We start from the raw sequence: 18880 nt of genomic DNA, 5'->3' as shown, positions 1-18880 counted from the left end.
AAGAATAATAATTTTCACACTATTGAAGACTTTTCATATTTCTGAATAGTTGATGTTGACAGTTGATAGTTGATGATCACCTTTTTTGAACTTGTTTTGATGAATTGTCATTATTTGTATTGTTGCAGCATATCCTACGAGAAGCCCTAGTGTGACCGGGTTGAACTCATTGTATCTGCCCGGTGACATTGTACTGGCCAACTGCTCAGCAGGGCCTTCTCATCCTCCAGCGCAAATCACGTGGTTCGTCAATGGTATCAAGGTGAGTTTCAATCAATATCTACTCAATAATAAAAGACTGCAGTTACTACTAGAGCTGATTTGCTTTCGAGAAACAAGATTCATCTGTTAACGAACTGATTAGTAGACTAATAAATTAACCAATAATTGAAAATCTCTCATAGATCCATTCAAATGGTGTGCCGGGCACTCTCTTTAATTCAGGCCTTTTCCCACGTTATAATAGTAACTTTAATACGCAATAGACTAGAGCCATTATTGTAAGTGAGTTAGCGAAATAAATTATTTTCTCTCTCTATTATGAACGGCCATGACTTCGAGTTTCCCATGATAGATATTTAAAAATTGTGGCTCCGAGTCGTCGAGGAATGTAGATTATGGAATTATCTCTAAAACTTAGCCTTCTTGTCGCGACATAAAATGCGATAAGTTGGAAAACAGCAAGCATTGAAATTATAACAAACTACCGATTTTGCAGTTACTATTTGGTCCAAAGGCTGTAGAAGCCACGCGACGATTGGTCAAATTGATTCCATTCGCCCAATAGGAGACCTGTTTCTAAATACAGTAGTGGGGATTCCCGAGTCGAGAGACCAGATTACGTTCCGGAGGACACTTTGCTAGGAGCACTACGAGAGTAAAGATGTAGTCACTATGTTTCCCCCTTTTTGGGCAGGTTTATAAGTTTATTTCAGTAGTTAATGTAGGAGCTAGTTTTATTGTTTATTAATGTCTAAATTTTACTAGTAGTGCCATGTCCTGAAAGGTTTAATTGTGTTTCTTCATCATGTACGAATAATTGTTTCTTCAAATAACCGCTAAGGTACGTAAAATAAGGTTAAAATATAATTTAGGGAATAATTTAAGTGTTATAAATTGATTGAAACTTCCATAAGAGTATTGAATTAATTAAGCCTGTTATTTTTCAAGTTAATAATATTGATTGAGAATATTCCTTTTGATTTTATTAGTGATGGAAGATAATTATAAATTTTTTTTCTACAGAAGTATAGAAAGTTTTCAGTTACGTTACATTTGAGTTATTGTTTCTGGAGATATATTATCGTAGAGTATTGCTGAAAGTCAGGAAGATAGCATTTAAATTGGAATGAAATTTTTAAGATTATGTTCATATTGAGTTTATGACATTTTATAATTTATATTTTTCAGACTCTGTTTTCTTATGTCATTAAGGCTTTCGAATGATTTAGTAAATTTTTTTTATGATAGAAATCTTAATAGACGAAGAAGAAAGTTTTTCTTTTCCAGGAAATTAATATTAATGAATGTTCAAATTTTAATACAATTTGAATTATTTTCTATGTGTCTACTAATTTTATTTAATTAAAGGTATATTAATGACACTCTGGCAAGTAAATTTGTTTTAAATCTGTTAAATTTTGAGAATGAAATCAGAACGTCAAGATAAAATCTAAATTAAATAATTGAATAAACTCCTGTTTTAGCTTTTGATGAATTGTAGGAAGAGTTAGAAATTAATGCTGTAATACATTTATTTACAGCGGTTCATGTGTGTCCCCAAACCAACTTCTTGTACTACCACCCCTTTGGTTCCGCAACTTTATGTAAAACCGCTTCAAGACACCCGTTCAGACGACAGGTCTAGGGACGTAAGAGGACGTCGCCGTCAAGCCAAATTCAACCGGTAAAAGCTCACCGCCAAAAACAAGGTACTGTAACCCCGACGATAAAGCAACGTACAAACCAACGAAAGTGCAGTGTAGTGAAACAAAGGTTCATTCGAGAATGTCAATCAAAAGTGGGGATTCAAAATTATTATGAAATGGTTTATATGGGTTACTATCGACGAAACTTGGGTTCAACGGGCTTTTCTTTCTGGAGTAATTTTATGTTGAAGTTAATTATTTGTTATTTGATGACTGATATTGTTTGGTTTTGTGACGTATTGCGATCTAAACGGGGATAGTAATGCGCCCCCGAATCAGATGAAGAATGTCAACAAAGTAACATGAAATTGTTGTTTCTGTTGTTCGATTTTAGTTGCCAATGTTTATTGAAACTGTTTGTATTTTTCAATTATTTCAAATTGTAGTGATTTTATATAGTATAAACCTATTAAATCAGGCATGGCAAGATTAATTGAAGTTTTCTTGACTCTAGCCCGTTCACCTGCATGAATTAGGTATAGACTCAGGTATTTTCTAGATGTGTCTGCCTATTTCTAAATTCTAAATTTTATTCAAAATTGTCTTCTTTATCATCTTTAAAAAAGTGCAGGCACAATGGGTACCCTCATTCCTGGATGATCACTGGGAGCTTCATCTGGTTTCACATATTATACATACGAAATTAACAAGACATTGCGTAGGGAATTTCTCATCAGCACAAGAACTTACCTCATTAAGGCACCTGTTGATGGAGGAGTTGAACATTCTTAATGTAGACTGAAACATTCAAGCTCTTGACACAGTGATAAACGACTTTCCATGTTTTGCTGGGAATTAATTTTGATGTTCCCTTGGAGACAATAATAATTGTCTGGGAGAACTTTGACGACTTATGAACTTTAATCCTACTCATATAGTATGTTGATTGACGATATTTTGAGTTTGCCGATAATGAATGCTTAAAGACACAACTGAAATGTTCCCTGGCTTTTTCAAGTGAGTTTAGAAGATTGTCCAATGATGGATAAATCATGGAATGGTTACTCGAGCATTCAATGATTGCAGAAAGATTTAAATCTTCAACTAGCATTGGGAAGAATTGGTTTGAGAAAAATCTATTTCTTCAAAGAGACAAATCTCAAGATTCAATCATACCGGATGTGCGTTCTTACCATTACATTGAGCTGATCATGCACCTTTTTTGGAGAGGGAGAGACTGCATTCAAACATCGTACTCTTTATCTGGTAAAACCATACAGTATAGAATGTTACATAGGCTATACTCTCTCGGTAAAACACGTATGTTTATTGAGTTACTTGTGCTTATCCTTCATGAACATAAACGAGCCGGACATGCGTTTCTGCGTTGCTGTAGCCGGTATCATGTAACAGAATGTTCGTTCCTCCCAGTCACTCGGTCTTGCATGATTGTGTTGCCTCAGGAGCATGCTGCGTTTCAACATTATAATCTAGCTTCGTCAATGAAAAACAACGCCTTCGTTCAGTCAATAAATAAAACGCTCATATTGGAACGTACTGGGAGAACTGAATGACTAATTTCTAATATTCTAAAATAATTTAGGTAGATATTATTGTGGGAGCTATATTATAGACACAATTTTATGATTGGTTCTGATTGAAATGAAAAATTAATAATAATAATAATTCTTTTTATCCACTACCAGATTCTCGGTAACAACTCATCTTTTATATTTCATAATGTAAGAACACACGTTCTTTGCTGGGGATACTTATTGATGTCATATCCAATAATCGATAATCAACTGTATAAAATTGAATAGTTAGCTCTTTGTTTGTATGAGCCTTTTGGTTCGGAAAAGGCTCTCACAGCAACACTTTGTATTCGCATATTGAATTTACTAGGAGAACATATATCTACTATAAGATAAATCTGCTATTGTACTTAAAATCAAATAGGTTTGTGTCAGGATATATCTTTATATGATATTATTTTCGTCTTAAACACCTATTCATCATTCCCATATATCTGTGAAACTGAAACTTTGGGAACCACTCTCCAAAGGATATTACCCATCCACGTCATTTTACGAAATCTCAAAAAAATATATGGATCCATTTAGTCAAAACCATTGAATGTTTCTGCCTGGCTATAGTGAGGTCACGTTATAATTGCAGTGGAGAAAGATAGGAGAAGAACGTTGCCGATCCTCTGTCTTGTCAATGCCTTCTATAGACGGTAGCTGATAAAGGTTTATTGATGTAATATTAACTGTTCATTCTCGTTTAAAATAATCAATTCATTTTATTGAGCAAGAAATTATTCATTTCAATAGCTTCATAATGAATTTTTATAATTAAGATTAAATATTTTGTTAATTAATTATCAATTCTACATATTAAGCAAGAAATTATTTTTTTCAATCACTTCATAATGAATTTTCATAGAAATGAAATATATTTTGTTAATTAATTATCAATTCTACATTGTTAAAAGACGATATGGCAACAGAGCAGAGCTAGAAAGATATAGCGCTATCCGCTTTGTTGAATGATAGACGAGGATAGCAATACCATTACTAATCGAACACTGCCATCATAAAGGTGCGTACAGATATACGCGCCGCGAACATGAGCAATTCACTTTTAATCAGCCGACTATATCTGTATTTTTACAGAAACGGTATAAGATATGAATATAAGAAGCTTGGCATCAGCTGATTAAAAGTGAATTGCTCATGTTCACGGCGCGTAAATCTGTACGCACCCTAACATGGACCTTACAATACCTGAATTTGAAATATGAGAATATTAGGCCCAGTTGCACAAAAGCCGGTTACATTTTAATCCTGATCAATTCCACGAGAACATACATGGTGGTCCACGTTATTATGACATTGGAGAAAGATAGGAGAACAACGTTGCCGATCCTCTGTTCTGTCAATGCCTTCTGTAGACGTTAGCTGATAAAGGTCTATTGATGTAATATTTATTGTTCATTCTCGTTTAAAATAATCAATAATATTCTATCAAGCAGGAAATAATAATTTACAATAATTTCATACGGTAATTGAGTTTCATAATTGGGATGAAATATTTTGTTAATTGATTAGTTATTCTACATTGTTAAAAGACGATCTGGCAACAGAGCAAAAGGAGAATGAGATAGCGCTATCCGCTTTGTTGAATGATAGACAAGGATAGCAATACCATTGCTAATCAAACACTGCCATTATAACGTGGACCTCACTATAGTATCAATTTCCATATTCAATTGTACTGTACTGTGCCAAAAAATTTCCACAGAGTCCTCAATTGAACCAGTATGGTTACGGTAACTTATATGGCTATTTTCAAATAATCAAACAAATGTTATATTTCGCTAGGCAGAGTCAGGGAAGGGTGGTTTAAGACCACATTTCAAATATTCAGTATTCATCACACTGAACAACAATGGATTCATTTTGAAATTGGAAGTTTTAGTACACGCTTTCAGTGTAGCATTTGTGCATATTTATGGGTGAAAAGTTGCGAAGCGCACTGTTGAACTCGCGTCGGTATGGGGCTGATTAACATGTACATAATTAATCGAGCAAGCTGAAATGATGTGTTCGAATGTCATATTAGCTTAAAACGACCGCGCTCATATGATATGCCTGGTACTTCATTGCACTTCATTCATCCATCGATAGCATTATTCCATTTTCCATTGTAAGTTATTAATTGCACCTGCTATGCTTGGATAAAAGATATCGATATCGATCAACGATTATCTCATACGTGATTCATTGGAATGCGAATTCGTAAAATTGCTGCAAAGTGTAACTTATCTCAACGATTTTGATCAAATGATGTATCATTCTAAATATTAATAATTCAGATATATTTCATAGTAGAAAATGATGGATAAACTATTTCGATAGAGCTTGGAATTTCATAATGAAATGCTGTAATACTAGTACTTCTGTGAACAGTAGACCTCACGCAGTTATTAACCACGGCCTTTTCTACAAATGATTATCCACAGTGATTAACTACAATGATTAACACAGCCTTTTCATTAACACTTGATTATTTAATTCAGGTATGTACTCATTTATTTGATTTTTGTATAATTTATTATTATCTTCAAATGTTGAAATAATTGAAACGGTTTGAGATAAGGTGCGGGCTTCGCCATTGATTTTTTTTTTGAAATTCGGTATCGAAATCATGTATCACATGACGACGTTCCCATTTGAAAAAAATTAAGTTGGATTCAAGATAAAGCTGAATTCCAAATGAAGTTAGATTCACACATGAAGGATTCAATATGACGGACAAACGTTTTGAAACGACATAAAGTAGTTCTTTTTTCAATAGGATCCCCATTATGGAACCAACTGTCATAATATATTTGTAAAATTTAGATCTTCCCATAATAATCACTTACCCTGTATAATTACCATTAGCGGATTTCAGAGATCAATGGAATAGTTCATGAACAAGTTCTTTAATCAAGGGGGTCATTAGTTCGCACTATATGCTGAATTTTTCACTCAACTATAGCTGAATTTTCTTGGATCGTTTGCCGGATGCATTGCCTTTTATGGGCTGAACGTTCCTTATAGGAAGCTATGCATTTTGTGAAGACGCCGAAATTCAGCGCGTCAATTCGTCGGTATATTTGGGACCTTGTACTATCAACTGGTCAATAATTATGAATAATTCTTTGGTCTGATTTCTTCTATGTTCAGAAGTAGTTTATTAATTGCCGATGATGTCAGATCATGAGTTTTCTGCTTGTGCGTGTGTAATGGGAAGTGCGAGGGTGATTCCATGCCTATTTGATGGCATTCGGCGGGATTCGAACCCGACACCAGGTAGCACTAGCAGAAGGGTGCAACGCCTTAGTCGTTTCGGCTATCTTGGCCGGCAAAGATATTGTATAATGAATAATATAGAGAAAATATAGAAACATGCTGTTGCGCTAGCCATTACTGATCGAAGTGTACGACGAATTCTTCATTCCGACCTAAAATTCCATCCGTATAAGATTTAAGAGGGGCGTCGCGGCAAAGTCAGCAATCTCCAATTTTTTCACTTTATGATTTTTTGATGCTATATTGTACTATTAATGGCGCTCTTTTCAATGATAAAATCAGTTCTTGTCTAAGACAGCAATTTCCTGTGAAAACCGAGTTGAAAAACTCTTATTCATTTCAAAGTCAGCAATATCCACTGTACCGTTTGCTTCAGAAACAGCAATCTCCACAGCGACCAATGGCAGTTGAGTATTCAGTCACATGACCATTTTTTTAGGTTATGTAGCTGCTCTACTGTGATCTCTAAAGACTCCAAGTACCGTAATTGCAGTTGTAGAGTAAACGTCGTAAAAAACTATTTAAAGAGAAAGTTAACAATTTTTGGGTGAATATTGTTTTCAATTAATTGTGGATCGTCAACAAAAAAAATTTCAACCCAATAATTATAAATGAATATTGCAATACTGTGAGAGAAGAAAAATAGGGATGTGAAGAACTTGTTGATGAAACATTTTGGTGAAAATTGGGAAGAAGTAAGAGAACTAGTTTATTTTTCAAATTTCTTTGGTCGTAATAATAATATTGTTAGGGAAGAACAAGACTCTGATGTTGAGTGCGAAGAAGCTGTAGATATTCCAGAGTATTTAGTTTAATTTCTATCAACTATTATGATGCCCCTATTATTACTTTCCTTGCCCTATTACCATAGGTTAGGAAAGTATTGCTTTCCAAAAAAAATTAAGTTACCCTAATTTCAAGTTTTCTATACGTTTCAAGGTCTCCTGAGTCCAAAAACATGATTTTTGGATGTTGGTCTGTGTGTGTGTGTGTATGTGTATGTGTGTGTGTATGTGTGTGTGTGTGTGTATGTGTGTATGTCTGTGAACACGATAACTCCATTCCTAATCAACCGATTGACTTGAAATTTTTAAATTAAGGTCCTTAATTAAGGATCCGACAATAAGAAATTCAATAGAACTGAATTCAAAATGGGGGATAATTACTAAAAAACCACGATTTTCTCGAAAACGGCTCTAACGATTTTCTTCAAATTTATACCATGGATCAAAGAGAAAGTTAAAAATTTTTGGGTGAATATTGTTTTCAATTAATTGTGGATCGTCAACAAAAAAAATTTCAACCCAATAATTATAAATGAATATTGCAATACTGTGAGAGAAGAAAAATAGGGACTGACATGAGTCTCATTTTCTGGGAAAATTGCAGGACCTCCGTAATATTCTTGAGAAAAATGTCGGATAATCACTAAAAAACCATGTTATTCACGGTTTTCTCGAAAACGGCTCGAACGATTTTTTTCAAATTTATACCATGGATAGCTATTTATAAGCCCTATCAACTGACATGAGTCACATTTCTGGGAAAATTGCAGGAGCTCCGTAATATTCTTGAGAAAAATGGCGGATAATTACTAAAAAACCATGTTTTTCACGATTTTCTCAAAAATAGTTGGACCAATTTTTTTCAAATTCATACCCTGTATAGTGATTTATCAGCTCTATAAACTGGCATGAGTCTCCTCTCTGGGAAACTAATGGGGGGTCCACCCTATCCTTGAGAATTGGACTTAGTAACCTCCTTCTCGTGCATGAGGTATGTAGGTAGCGCAGTCCATAAAAAGAACACATAGTCGGGATATTTCATCTGTAGAACAGATGTTTTGACGACTTTAAAAAAATGACGACTAGAAAATCATCGAATTTCACAATTTACACGAAGGAAAAAGTACTCTGAAAAAAATTATATACAGATACAGAAGTTTGATCGTAGTTTCAAATATAAGCAAGGAAAGTTGTGTGAGTGTACCACACCAGATTTTTTTTACTATTTCTTTCATTGACTTTTTCTTATCAGCTAATTTTGAACTTGAAATGTACATATTTTAATGGAAAAATAAATATATATTGAACTGGAACGTGGTCTTTGCATTTTGTATAAACTATTTTAAATCATGCATGAATATAATAATTTATTATTTTGAGTTAATTATAGACTCAGAAAGGCTTTTCTGTCAGTTCATTTTTTATGTGAAACTAACATATTTGTTCCAAAGACAGCAAACTCCATAAATACATGTCAAACTCAGCAATCTCCCACATATTTTTGTTTATTACAGATTTTGTGATCAATCTAGGACCTTGAGCATGTATATTTAACCCTCCAGTAGACGCGCGGGGTACAGGTGTACCCCAGACAGTCTTGTTTACTCAGTAACTTCCTCATCCTGTCACCAGGGGAAGGTGGGCATTACAGTACCTTCAAACCAAATCTTCAGTAACAAGATACAAACGACCAGAAATGTAAACAGGAATTGATAGCTGAGTTATTATAGATTGAATTGCTCTGAGGTACAAGTGTACCCCGCGCGCCTACTCGTGTTTGGCTTTGGCAAAACGAATAATATTTGTAATCTACTCATCAAAGAAATGTCTCAAGAAGAGTCATCAGATGAGGACTAAATTTCTGTGGAAAGTGACAATGATGGGGATGGAAAAGATATTGTTGTATAAAATATTCAAGATTTCAATGCAGAAGAAGCACTTCAATAACCTTTTGTGCTGATCATAAGTTTTTGGACATTGTTGAAGGGGATGATGATGCCGTTCCTTTTGCATATTTATACTTGGTGAGAGACAAGGATGGAAATGTTATGAGATAAAGAAATAAAATTCACTTCCCAAAAAATGTGTGAAAACATTAGTCAGATTTCGTGGACCTGAAAGAGAGAATAGGGAAGCGGTTTTCGAAATTGAATTTTTCAATTTATTCATGTTTGAGAAATTGATCCGACTGATAGTAACTTTAGGCTAACTGACATTTCCCATTCTTATAACGAAATGCTAATTCAATTTATAATTCAAGCCATCTAAAATCAAAATTTATTGTTTTCATGTTTATCTTGGACTAAAATTTTATAAAAATTGTACACGTGAAATTCTAACCTTATTTTGGACTTTGTCACCTATAAATTTAGAAGAAAAAAGCACAAAGACTACCTTATTATTTTATCTATCAATGTTATTACATTAGTGTCATTTGCATTGTAAATAAATAGAATGAGCCATATAAATATGATTTTAACAATATTTTGTAAAGCGGGAATGAGTCTATATGTTGCATATACTGTATATCATTTTCTTGCATGTTCCCATTGCGAAAAATTACGTAAATCCAATAAATTTAGCTCAAGAAATGAATAGTGAATGGAAGTAATTGTTTGTAATTATTTGCTACTTTGAAGAAAAAAATAGTTTTAGAAGCCTAAAGATTGAACAAAACAGTACAGTTTTTTGTGATTTCCTAGCAAAATACTTTAGTGGAGATTGCTGACTTTGCCGAGACACCCCTCTAAATGTTAGTGCAACAACTTAATGCAAATTATTGGGCACATTGCAAAGCCTGCGAGATCATTCTCGAAAATTTCCACCAAGGTATTTAGAATGTTATTCTTTCAAGTGAGGAGGAACTTTTTCATTTTTTGGGATTTGTGAATAAACAAAATTGCTGTGATTGAGCAGCCAATGATCCACAGAATTAAAGAAAGTCATTCAACGAGAAATTGGAGCAATCCCACAAGTGATGATTGAGCGAGCAATGGCAAATTTTAGAATCAGGTTAAGTGAGTGTGTGAAAAGTGAAGGAAATCATTTGGATGACATAATCTACAAATAAAAAATTTTGTGAGTAATCTATGTAATTCACTATAAATTGCAAAATTTTATCTTTAATTTGATATATTATAATGATTCAATTGTACAAAACACACTTTAGTTATTATCCCCCAAAAATAGTCAGGTTTTTATGCCGGGCCCTGGATAATGGATTCATGAATAGATTAGTTGATGGAAGAATATAGACTGATAGATGAATCAGGCACAGAAAAAGTAAGGCCCAGTGGGTGTTGTGGAATAAGACAATATATCGGTTCCATCTCCATCAAACAAACCCCCAGAGTGCTGATCATGACTGGAACTCTAATGGAGTTGAGTAATCTAATGGATGGAGTTTGGCAGATCGATTGAAGCGAAGCCTTTTCCAAAGACGGCTCTTATAGTCGGCCCTTTATTATCTCTATTTGGGAAGTTGTGAACACGGACACACTCACATACAAGGGCACATACGCACGCGCAAGAGTTTGCACCATTCGAAAATATTAGCTCAGGTGTGCGAAGGTTTATCGTAGCAAGCTCTCTGTGGTGCTTCCTGTCGTCCGCCCGCGGAGAGCTCTTTATGTTGGCACAGTGGTCGGGAGAAGTGAAGCCATCCAGGTTATGTTGTTGGTCGGTGGTAGGGGGTGTAGCAAGGCACTATGACGTCGTCGGATAGAGTGAGACGAAAGATACTCAAAGTTGAGACGTAGGAGAAGGTCGACATTGGAAAAGTTTGGATAGCAGTTTCGAGGGTCTTGTTGAAAGCCGTTCTGTCATTCTGTGTGTGCTTTATGGTTATAAACTGAATTACGCCGGCACAAAGTTGCACTTTTCGCTGCCTTCTTTTTTATCTCTTTCCATTTCCGTGGAAACGACTTTTTATACTCTGCAGCCTCATGTTCCAATATAAATGGCTGCGGCTGAATAACCACCGTCAATGCAATTTCGCAGACCTGACCTTCCGTTTATTCATTATTTACAAGGGAAAATCATGATGGAGGTATTTTGCGGTTTATTTGATGAATCAAGCCAAGGTTACTCGCATGGAGCTCCCTGAATTTGTACGACACTCTGCAGTAGCCTTCTTTTTCCACCACCTGCAATCAGAGACAAACTAGGGGTTTTCTGGCTATTGAACAACTCCATCATCTATGTATGCCTTCTGTCATATTGCTTTGTTGGGAGACTCATCTTGAACAGGGGACATCAGAAATGAGATTACTGAATCTGATCTACCAGTGGTCGTTACTGATTATAGAGATGACGACGAAGGTACTTTATCTAGTGAAGATAAATTAAAATGAAAGTAAATTATGGGATAATGATATAATCATTTTCTGTAGAGGTAATATGGTGTAGAAGTACAAACGCTTCACATTATATAATTATAATTATTCCTTGTCTTTCACTTCACATGATCAATTTACATTTTTGAGCAATGCATGTAATTACGTATGCCAACATCATAATTATGCAATGCGGCTACTTTTGTCATCTTGTAATCTCTAAAAGAACAAATCAGTTCAACTAAAAGGTCACAAGAAGATGTTACAGTCATCGCTAACACATTTTGAGCTTCACATTATACGTAACACTATGGCGTATAACACCTGAGAAAAAATTCCGTGATCAATTTCGTTCACATTTGTAGCGGTTCAAAAGAAACATAGCCAGCGACCAGCGTAATGTTTGATTACTACCATCAGGTGATAAATATACTCTGGTGCTTCAGGATGAGGTTTCTATAATATTGATTGTACTGTGAACTGTAAGTAATTCCTGAATTTCTGGAAATGATCATTTGTTTGTAAGAATAATCCCACATTTTTTAGATTGGTATTTCTCGATCCCAATCACTCGTAATTAATAATATTTCCTTATTTCACTTTCATCTTGATTATTAGATGTTAATCAAGACGACTAAAGAAAGCATTACCAATTAACAGCAAGTCATGGGGGAGATGTCCAATTCTTCTTTCACTCATATTTAGTATCATCATAGAGAAACAATAGCGTAAGTAGATATCCCATGATATAGGGAATTTATGTCGCAACTTTTACTGTTATCTCAAGCCGATTACTGTCGGTTATTGTCAATTTTTACTGTTTTGTTGGGGTGAGAGTGTATGAACGACACTATTTGAGAGACTACCAGCGTCACACAGCTGCATGGGAAAGGACTACGTGAACTGTCGGCTTCTGTTAATCGTCTCCACCCTCTGTATCCCTCTGTGTATTTTGGAGATCGTCTCTCACTTTATCCCACCTTATTTTCGGTCTTCCTCTCTTCCTTCTTGAATGTAGCCTCTCCTTGAATTTTATTTCAGATATTCTGTTCTCATTTATTCTACAGAAATGTCTAAACCGCTGCACATTCACGAATTCCTTCTATTCATTTATTTATTTACATCAATAGAAAAAATTACAACATATAGGGGCTTACAGCTTCATGCCAAAAGAAGCCTCATTGAAAATCAATTGTCTACACAAACAGAAACTAAATCAATAAGAAAGAAAATATGAATGAATGAATGAAAAATAGCAATAATAAAGTTTGGAAACAAACATCATGAATAGAAAACGAACAAGACACAATAGAAAATAGACTGAAGAAAAAAAAGAAGGAAAACAAAGAGATTAGGTAGCAAGCCTATTTTAAAAATAATTAAACAAATTGAATATTCACGGTCTGCATAATAATTGATTAAGCATTTATAATTTAAGAGCTTGATAACATTTCTCACTAGAATTGCGCAAACTATCAGCAAATATATCTATAATCGTATTTTGTAAGAAGCAATTTGCACGATGTACGGTGTATATTCTATCCAAAGCAAAAAACATATTTAATCTGGGTCTATTTAACGGAACAAGATACTAAAGAGCTAATTTCACAATATTCAAGCCTTTCATCAATGCCTCGAGCTCTGAATAGGTTCTTATCCTCCACTCCTCTCCTTCTTCAATTGGACCATAAATCTTTCTCATGATTTTCCTTTGAAAAAAGCCTATATTAATATTGTTGAATTTATTTGTCTGTTGAACAGGCTTACGGCAGCCAGCTGCTGCCATATCCTCTGCAGGAGGAGGGCGAGCAGTTGTACAGCAAGGTGCTGGGTCTTCGCGTGGAGCTGTCGGAGAGCGACTTCGAGACGCGCGACGCGACAGTCGCACTGCGATGCGTGGTGCAGGTGGGCGAACTCGACGCCACCAACATCGACAATACGGTCAGGCGACGGCGGCAGACGCTGCGCTCCTCTTCTGTCGAAAGCTCCTCGCAGCGTTTCAGCAATAACGGTGAGAATCCTTCATGTTTGCCAATACCGTTGACTCAAATAATTCTCTAATAAGAATTTGAAAACGTGGGTTGGAGTATCCACCCCCGAGCTCTTCAAAGCATCTCTGTACAAGAACATCATTGCCAACTTGCCAACATTCGTTAACGGATAGGCATCAGAAGAGAATACTGTCGGGCTAATCACTACTTTCAGGCTAGAATTTCTAAAAAATCAACTCCAGAGCTTGTTACAAGTGGATACAGACTATAACCCAAAAATCCAACCAACGATACAAAGAATTGAAAAAAAAAACAATCAATGAAATAAGACTTTGAAACTTTCCAGTTTCTTCAAATTAAACTTGATAAGTAGACTGTAAACTGTAAGCATTCACAGATCAACATGAAGAAAGAGTATCCTAGTCTTTTGAAGTGCTGCATAGCATACATTTCTCTCAATTATTCAGTATCACTAACCCATCAATAACAACTCTACACATTAGCTTCATTGTGAATCATTAGGCTATAATACTATAATGGTGATAATACATAGCCTATATTTATATTTTTTTAAAGCAATCTCTATTTTATTTTTTGAAATTTCTGAGACCTGAATGGTAATCATATTTTTCATTTGATCTCTGTTTTGTTTTAGTTTTTCCTATTAGAAAATCTTATTTGTTTTTTCTCTCTCAAAATGTGTTATTACTCTTTTGTGTTGTTGTTTTGTAGTGATATGAAATAGGTTTTTCTTATCATCAACTTGATTTTGTATCGTGTTATTTTCAGTATTTATTTTGGATCGGACTTTTTTGCGACTCCCACCAGCGGTCAAAAACTTTTCTTTTGCTGGTGATGCCTGAAACAATTTCTAGTTTATTAGTTCTGGGTAGTTCATTTCATTTTATTTTCTTTTGTTATTTGATTCATTAACCTTTGATTTGTTACATTGTTGAATTTTGGCGATAAAGAATTGAAATTGAAAATAAATTGGCTGCATCTAAATCAGTGATAGTGTCTAATCATGGTCAATAGCGCTACTTTATACGAAATTCTCATAAGACTCATTTGATGTGAGAGAAGCAAACTAGCGTTGGAATAAAGGATGTATCATCCAATTTTTGGAGAGATTTGCGACTGACAATAGAAATGTTAGTGATGTAAATTATCAGTCTGTGGTGTGTAAATCGGAATAGTCGACGACTCGACTATGTATGCGATTTTATGTATGTGTGTGTTTGTGATTTGCATGCGGATGTTGGCTCATATCGTGGATGAGTTTCCTATGGAACTTGGAAAGACGACTTATTCTGGCCTCTTCCGAAATTCGCTTGTAATATTCGCAGATAAAATATGCAGATAGTCGAGCTGGCGCGTAGTTCGAATGCTCAATTCCCTAATGCAATTGTAGCCTCATTCGGAGCCCAACTGGATTCAGAAAATTGTGTTTGTTCAAGAGCGTATATACATCAACTTTGGTACACTAGATAATATTATTCCCAGTTCTGCACCATCCTTACCTTTCATTCTACGGAGAGATAACATAACAGTTATTGCGAATCGGGTTGAACAATCTGATGATTCTAGTCTTATTCAACTGTAGTTCTTGTACTTTGTAGTGTAGTCAGCTTCCACTTAGAACGAATTTTAGCAATATGATGAACGATAAAATATTTCAAATTGTAAATCATGAAAAGCCTACTATAACATTTAACAAGACAAGACATTTTTTTCTTGACATTTTATTATTGACAACTTTAGTGTAAACGAAGCTTCAGGTTTCCATTATCATTACCTGCACTATTCATTTTCCAGGGCCTACTGTACATAAAAGAAAATATTTATTTATATGATGAGTTGGGTTCACATCACTCATATAGAACAAGAAATAGGAGTACTTCAGGTCTGATGAGGTTCAATTACACCAGGACTCAAAAAACTCTTATCTCTATAACGATAAAATTTCCTATCAGAAACCAGGATATTACAAAATTTAAAAATAAATTTAAGATAATTTTGTCAAAGGATTGTATCTATACAATCAATGAATTTTTCCAAATCAATCTTGAAGTGTGATAGATAGCCTTATTAGATGATTATTACATTGAGATCAGAGAACAATTCTGTAGATTTAGTTATAATGATTTATCTATGTACAATTGTGACTTATAGTACCTAATAGTAATATTTATCTGTTATGTGTTTACTTTTGTTGTTACCAGAGAAAACTTGTATTCTGTGGTTGTTACCATTTGACGTTGTAATGCATTTTGATGTTCTCACTTCTTGCTACTACAATAAAACATATTTATTTATTATCAGAAACCAAAAAATACAGAATGATCGAGAAGTCAATGTGTACTTGAGTCATGTGAATAGAATAAACTATAAGAAATTGAAAATTTTTCTCTATTCATATCGTTAATGGATTATGAAATGAGTTGTATTATTAGCCTACTCCATCAATAATCATGTTACTGTACAAAGTATTTCATGCAGATTGTCTTTAGAGCTGAAGGTCAAAGAATTTTCCTTTGCTGGTGGTGCCTGAAACGATAATTTTTAGTTCTGGGTAGTTAATTTTATTTTATTCTCTTGTGATAAGTGTTTGATTTATTAACCTTGTTTAATTTTGGCAATAGCGAATTGAATTTGGATTAAAATTGAAGAGAGAATCTATTGTCCGACAAAAATGGGAAATTAAATTAATGTTGTACTTGCAATGGAATAAACAGACGATTTTGTGTGGGCAGCACGCTATGATGTCTGTCGGTGATTATCCTAACCATTTTATAACCGCAAGAATGCGAGTTGAAAATAGTCAGATTGACTTCGAAATTCATCAACATGTGTGTGAAAATGGCATTTAAACGATCCAATTGATATGGATTGGATGATTCCAGTAAAAATCAATGGTGTCATAATTAAAAAATAAATTAACATTATGTTATTCGAAAGTTTCAAATTCTCCCCGTGTATTGTTTCGAAGTCAGCATATCTATCAAGCTCCCTCTATAGTTCACTAATATAATTGCTAATGTCTACCATTTTTTTGCAGATTCGTCCATGACAATAGCAAGCCAGAGTTTCGCCGTATGGTGTCTAATAATAAGCACTTTTTCTCCGATGTGGCTTTTGAGACTGCGTCATAGCCATCTTCATCATCAACAGAATGTTCATGATCGCTCACTCTAATACCCTGCAATGGTCTACGAATGTGATAGCTTGGATAATATAGTTTTAAAGACTCATGGTTGGAAGTGGTGATCAGGGAATTGAAATATTCGCTAGTTGTATATAATAATAATCAATCAACATCGATATCAAACATCAATATTACAAATACAGTAAATATCTAAAGAATTCGATGTTCAAGTTCGATTTTCCTATTTTAAATAGTATAGACCTTTCTGAGGAGTTCACTAATATCACACCAAACGATTTTTTATACTCAAGTTGGGATAGTAGTATTGAGATGATTACGTGATAATTCAGTCAAATCAATACTCGAAATTTTATTTTCCAAAACATGAAATCTTCGTATTCTTTATTGGAAAGAATGATTCTCTGTTTCAACCTTTCAAATGATCTAAAATAAATGATCAAAAATGAATAAGCATTGCCTCAAATATTGCCTACAATTTGATCTACAATATGAATATTCAAGTTACGAAGTTTGCTCAAATCCAGTTTCAGTTCACAAATGAAAATCAGTACTATATTTGATTTGATATAAATAATTCAATATTGAACCTTCATATTAATTTTCAATTCTCTCAATACTCCTCAATTATTATTGTAGGAGTCTCATGATGCCATCCGAATTTCTGAAAACGCAAGAAATTATCATTAAAATTAGAGTTAAAAGTGGTTTCTTGAAAGGAGTAGAATGGATCAACGTCAATATAAAGATACGTTTCAAACTTTGTCGATATTTTGTTTTTACCACACTGATGTTTTAATAGATGAATGACAGAATGAATATGAACGAGACAAAATACCCGCAATTTTCTGAGATCTCATTTCGTCGTTTTGAAACATTATATTACTAGTCGAGTTCATGTGATAACAAGTTGACTCTTGAATGAATAATACATCAATTTCCTATATTTCTAACTTTGTCTAGCATTGTACTGAACAAGAATCACTGATTATGTATCATACACTATTAGATTATCTACTCTATCGATGATGATGATAATAATTGAAAATTATCGGTAATGATAATATTGATAACCCTCAATCGTAACTTCGATAAATATTTTTCTAAGGCAAGATTGTGGGCCATACTTCATTAACTAACTCGAAACATTTTTCTTCTAACCAGTACAAGTTGTTTGAATTTTAAAAGGGATAGGTTTTTAATAACAATTCAAATAAAATGAATATTCTTATCAATGTCAAGAATATCTTTCACTCAACTATCAAAACCACCTATAATGATATGTCCATTATTTTGTATGAATAATTATTGTAAATACTGTACCATGTTATCCAGAATTGGCCCATAAACTTCGTCTATAAACAATAACTTCCAAGAATCGAGGAATGAATCTTGGATAATATCACATAAAATGTGAAGAACTATGTTGATCTTATAATATTACGTCATGTTATCACAGAAGCATGAGTGTATTAAAGTTATTTATGATAATTATTAAGTATTTGTTGTATATTTTTGAAAAATAAAATAATCATCTCCATTATAATTTCAAACGTTTTTCTTGGCCTTTCCCACTTTTCAACTATAAAAGTATTATATCAACTATTAAAGCATATTGTTCCTATTTTTTGAACTATAAAAGCATATTATTGTTCCTATTTCTCTGTAATGGTCAATCTACATCATGGATCAAAGAGTTGCGGAGAATCGGAATTAATGCAGAGAGCATGTCCAAAGAATGTCAGCTAAGAGAATTCAATAAAAATGTATAATTATCATCCAGTAGGCAAAAGAGATGTTGGCAGACCACGCAAACGTTGACAATAATGGGAAATTGCACTACATTACAGGTTCATTCAAGTAGCTAGATGTGAGTC

General features: G+C 34.1%; 1 protein-coding gene across 1 annotated transcript in view; it reads left to right on the top strand.

Moving 5' to 3' along the window:
• The window catches only part of LOC111054108, a 50661-nt gene extending 32107 nt beyond the window's left edge, over window positions 1-18554 (top strand). Inside the window, exons 4-6 of the mRNA XM_022341072.2 lie at window positions 129-262; window positions 13611-13860; window positions 16899-18554. Of these exons, the coding sequence (XP_022196764.2) occupies window positions 129-262; window positions 13611-13860; window positions 16899-17035 (521 nt within the window). The 3' untranslated portion in view covers window positions 17036-18554. The remainder of the gene's footprint in view (window positions 1-128; window positions 263-13610; window positions 13861-16898) is intronic.
• Window positions 18555-18880: the final 326 nt, after the last annotated feature.

This window comes from Nilaparvata lugens, chromosome 1 (assembly GCF_014356525.2).
Source record: "Nilaparvata lugens isolate BPH chromosome 1, ASM1435652v1, whole genome shotgun sequence".
In the NCBI taxonomy this organism is placed as follows: domain Eukaryota; kingdom Metazoa; phylum Arthropoda; class Insecta; order Hemiptera; family Delphacidae; genus Nilaparvata; species Nilaparvata lugens.
This window is presented reverse-complemented; position numbering and strand designations above follow the sequence as displayed.